A 4,876-nucleotide genomic window follows, 5' to 3' on the forward strand; every position below is an offset into this window, starting at 1 on the left:
GCAAGGCAGCCTGCCCTTCAGCATGGGTCTCCACCCACCCCACCCCACCCTGACCCCCTGGGCCTCACTTTTGGTGTCCAGCTGGGCCCGGTAGCTCTCAAAGCCTTTGAGCCGCACCACGTCGCCCAGCAGGGTGAGGAACTGCATGAAGGCGGGTCCTGCCTCCTGGTTGTTGTACATCTCCTCCTCTGAGCCCTGGCCCGCCCGGCAGTACAAGATGCCCACCTTGCGCTGGAAGCTCAGCTGCAGAGGGGAGGGCACAGGCGGAAGGCTCAGGTCTCCGTCTCCCAGCAACACCCCGGGGGGCCTGGGGCATGGACGGGACACTGGCCTGGGGATCGGACTGCCTCTGCCCTCTCTAAGCCATGACCCTATCAAGTGGGTTCAGTCTCTCCTGCTCCAGGTGCTCAGGAGGGCAGAGGAGGGCAAGGTGGGAAGGAACAGAGAGGTGGCTGGTTCTCATGGGACCACAGAGGATGTGGTTCACGGAAAGGACCCTGCACAGAAGGTGCTCGATCCCAATCAGCGTCCACACAGTCATCCTCCTTAGCCCAAGGCCAGCCTGTCTTCCCCTCCCTGGAGTCCTAGGCACCTCGACCGCAGCCTCTGGAGCCCCGCACCACCTTTCACCCTTTGCTCCCAGCTCCTCTGGCTCCTTTGCATCTGGGCTTAACTGTGCACAGCTCAGGGCGCCCTGCCACCGTGCCAACGAGCCCAGGGCCCTCCAGCTCCTGCCTCCCTTCTTCACAGTAAGCCTGTCTACACTCACAGTCCCCACTTTCATCCCTCCTGACCCCTAGAGCCCCACACTTCCACCCCAACTTTTAAACCCCGAGCCCCTCTTAACAACCACAGGCATGGCCTCACCCTAGCATGCTCTCACCCTGGTTGGCACTTAGGACAACAGGAACTTCACTTGGCCTGTGACCCCAGGGACCACCCGCTTCGTGTCTGGGCCTCTTCTCCACTCCTGTTCTTTGCCCTCGGTGGCCAAAGCAGCCGTCTCCACGGACAACACCCCCATCTTGGCCTCCAGCGCAGCTCCTTTCCCAGCTGCAGCTGCATGGATGTCCTTCTAGCACCTGGCACCTCACCTCCTCCCTGTGACTCTTCCCTCCCACCCATCCTCCAGGGTCCCTGGCTCCACAAAAATACCACTCTCAGGGGCCAAGAAGGAGGGAATCTCAATACCCCCACCAGCCACTCTGTCCCTGGACTACCGCCTCTTCACCTCTGCCATCGTCACCACCAGGCCTGGCTTGGACAACTGCGACCGCCTTCAGCCTGGCCTCCAGTCCGGCCGCCACACTGCAGCCAGAGGGCTGCTTGACCTCTCAGATCTTCCACAGCTTCACAGCGCCCTCGGGACCAAAGGCCAGCCTTTGCCACCCTGTCCCCACTAGCCCCACTCCAGCCACGCTGAACTGCCCACAGGGTCCTGATGCAACAGTTCTTAGTCTCTAAGCTTCACCCACGTTGTTCCTTCTGCCCAGAACATGCCTGCCCTTCCTGGTTTGAGCTCTTGCATTTCCTCCATGATGCTAACCTCCTGGCCAAGGAAGGTCATCAGCCCCACACTGGTGCCCCACAGAGCCCTCAGCATCCCCCTTTCACTATTATCTTACTCATCATTATCCATGATTCTCTGTGGGTCTCTCCCCCACCTGGCTGTGAGCTACTTGAGGACAGAACCTGGTCTAGACAAGTCTCCAGCATCCAGTCTGGAGCCTGGTACCAAGGGATGAGGAAATGTTTGTTGAATGACTGACATTGAATGACCAAGGAGGAAAGTCAGGGCCAGTGGGTAGTAACTTTTGGCACAGGGGAGGGAAGGACTTCCAGCTGGCTTGGGTGGGCCCACAGTGGAAGGAGCAAGCAACCCAAACTAGCAGGAGACCCAGCAGGGCCTTGCAGGGCAAACTGACAAAGAATGAGAGGGACTTGCAAGAAGAGGGAGTGGCGATCAGACAGTGCTCCTCAGCTGACAGGCACATGGGAATTATCTCGGGATCTCTTCACGTGCAGGGCCTGAGTCAGTAGGTCTGGGTTAGGACCCAGAACCTGCCTTTCTAACAAGCCCCCAGGTGATGTGGATGCTGCTGTTCTTGAGAGGCAAGGTTCCAGATGACCTCTCATGCCCTCCTTTTGAAAAGCTAGCTCTTCTGGGGTCCCTGTCCAGCTCAAGATCAGGGTCAAGGCTGGGTGGCTGGGAGCTGGGCAGACTTGATTCAGACTAGGTTGAGCTCTAGGACGAGGGTGTGCCCTGCCCACTCACCACTTGCTCGTCCAGCGTGAGGTCAAGGCTGGGTGGCTGGGAGCTGGGCAGACTGGGTTCAGACCAGGTCTAGCTCTAGGACAGGAGTGCCCTGCCCACTCACCACTTGCTCGTCCAGCGTGAGCAGCGTGCGAGGCACCTTGGGTGAAGCTGAGCCCAGGCGCAGGCAGGTGGGGCTCAGCCGTGGGGCCACATGCTCTAGAAGCTTCCTCGGGGACAGGCCTCGGGGGGGCCCTGGTGGCAGCGCGTCCTCTGAGATGGTGCCTCGGAGGGTCCGGAGCTAAGGACAGGATGTAGGGGCACTCAGGATACATGCAGGCGGCTCCGGAGGCAGTCCGCAGCCTGGCTCCCATGACCCCGGCCCACCTGCGTGGTCCGCACGATGATGCGGTAGCTGTGCAGAGTGCCCCCTCCGCTGCTGTCCTTCTCCTCCCGCCGCAGGCTCACTGCCACCGGGCCCAGGGCCTCATCCAGGCCAAAGAAGTTCTGGTGTTCTGCCAGGAGCAGGAGGCAGATGACCAGCCTCGCCCCTCAGCAGTCCCACACTCGCTCAACCACACCCATCACCAAGTCCCCCTCCCAGGTCCCATCACACTAGCTCAGATCATCCCCTCCTCAGCCCCGCCCACCTTTTACCAAGCCAAACCCTGACTCCTGTCCGCACCTATTATATGCTTGGGCCCTAAGCCTTGCCCGTGTATCTCGCCCCGGATCCAGAGGGCCATGCCTCCCTGCTCCAAAGCCTAGATAGATCCTGCATGGCCTTGCCCAGCATGCCCATATTCTTCCCCAGAATATCCGGGGCTCTCCCGTGTGAACACTGATGATGACAAAGTGCCCAGGTGCAGGGGTTCAGATTTCAGCTCCCAGCAACAGCCCTAGGAAATCCCTCCCCAGCCCAGAGGAGTACGATGAACCCAACAGAGGCAGAGGAACATGTCTGGGTGTGAGGGGAGGCCTGGCTTGGCTGCAAGGAGGTGGTTACAGCTGGGCAGCCTTGACCCAGAGACAGAGCCTGACGCTTTACATAGCCAGGGACTCGACAGAAAGGACAGCGCGCTGCAGGTGACCCTTACCTTTGCCATAGAAGTACTTGCGGTAGTAGCCGGCGCCGAGGTCTGCGTGCTCCAGGCTGTAGGCGGAGGTTCGGTTCTGCGGCTCCTCCAAGACGGACACGGCCGCGTTGGGCAGTGACGGGGGCACAGGTGGAGACACTGGTCCCCCCAGGCCCAGCTCGCCTTCGCCCCCGAGCTCGCTCACAAAGCCAGGCGCCTCGAGCAGCAAGTCCGAGCTAGCAGTCTGGTCCTGAGCAGCGGCGGGGGTCCCAGAGCTGGCCTCCGCCTGCGCCCCCGGTCCCCGGGGCCTCGGAGACCAGTCAAAGAGCAGGCTCTGCACGTCGTAGTGGGCGAAGCAGCGGGGCTCAGGCACCGGCGGGAACTCAGGCTCCGGCTCCTCCGCCGGCAGCCCCAGTAGTGCCAGCGGGTCGGAGAAGAACCGGGCCGGGGGCGCGGCGGGGCGGCTGGCCTCCTCGTGGCTGTGGGGCGCGGGGCACGAGGGGCTGGTCCGGCTCGGGGGCCGGGCCTCGCCTGCATCGCTGCCGCTGCGCACGAGCGGGCCCCGGGTCGGCCTGGGCTCGAAGGTGTGCGGCGTCAGCGGGGGCCGGGCCGGCTGGCGCAGCTTGCGGGCGAAGAGGTCATCGGTGGGCGCAGGGGCCGGGCCCCGCCGAGGGCTCCCCACGCCGCCGCCGGCCCACATGGGCGCGCCTCAGACCTGGGGACCTGGCTCTCCGGGTGCCGGGCCGCATTGGCGGGCGCGGGTGGTTGGTGCCCAGCCGGCAGGCCGGTTCCTGCCCTGAGGGAAGAGTGGGCTGCTGAGAGGGGCCTGGGGAGAAAACAGGAACCCAGCCCCCAGCCTGGTCCTCCCCACGCGGGTTGGCTTCCGGCCCCCTCCGCGACCATCAAAGCCGCTTCCGCTTTCCTGGCCACTTCCTCGTCTGCCTGGGGCTGAGGTTTCAGCCCCCTCCTCCAGCTCAGCGCAGGGCAGGGCCAGGGGCTGGGCTGTGGCTACCTTGGCCCTGAGGGTCTGGGAGCCCCGGGCCGCCCTGGGGCCGCCAGGCGTCCCCAGCTCCCACTCACACACCTTGGCTGTGATCTGGGCCCAGGGTGAGGGTCCCCACCAAGACGTGGCCCAACCAGACAGATGATTTGTCTCCGCTGGGACGGGAAACCCATGGGGCCACTAGTGTCTGGGTCCTGCCCACTTGACAAAGGGAGGACGTCCTGTCCCCAGAGACCTTCCTCCCTGCTCCTCCCACTTCCTCCAGGATCCCAGAGGAACTAAGCACCCAGCGGCTGGGTCTCAATGCCGTGGCCCTCAATGCCTCAATACCTCAAGGACGAAGGGGTTCCCAGGGGGCAGTGGCAGGTCAGCAGGGACAGCAGGAGGACTTCCTTCAGTGCAGGAAGTGGCCCCAGCTCTGGGCCCACGCCCCCTGCCCGGCCCCACATCCTGAGGAAGGTGCTGGGGTCACACCAGCTCAGTCATGGGACCTCGGTCACCCTAACCTGAAGGACAGGTCTGGGCTCACCCTCCTGCAGGCTT

The 4,876-nt window shown here is 63.5% G+C and overlaps 1 protein-coding gene across 1 annotated transcript in view; it reads right to left on the reverse strand.

Moving 5' to 3' along the window:
* SIPA1 (signal-induced proliferation-associated 1) overlaps positions 1-4,361 on the reverse strand; it is a 9,721-nt gene extending 5,360 nt beyond the window's left edge. The window contains exons 1-4 of the mRNA XM_010837844.1: positions 3,352-4,361; positions 2,642-2,769; positions 2,379-2,555; positions 69-243 (exon numbers count right to left, since the gene is read on the reverse strand). Coding sequence (XP_010836146.1) covers positions 69-243; positions 2,379-2,555; positions 2,642-2,769; positions 3,352-4,030 — 1,159 coding nt within the window. The 5' untranslated portion in view covers positions 4,031-4,361. The remainder of the gene's footprint in view (positions 1-68; positions 244-2,378; positions 2,556-2,641; positions 2,770-3,351) is intronic.
* Between the last annotated feature and the right edge of the window lie 515 nt (positions 4,362-4,876).

The sequence above is a fragment of the Bison bison genome, unplaced genomic scaffold, assembly GCF_000754665.1.
Source record: "Bison bison bison isolate TAMUID 2011002044 unplaced genomic scaffold, Bison_UMD1.0 scf7180017864080, whole genome shotgun sequence".
In the NCBI taxonomy this organism is placed as follows: domain Eukaryota; kingdom Metazoa; phylum Chordata; class Mammalia; order Artiodactyla; family Bovidae; genus Bison; species Bison bison.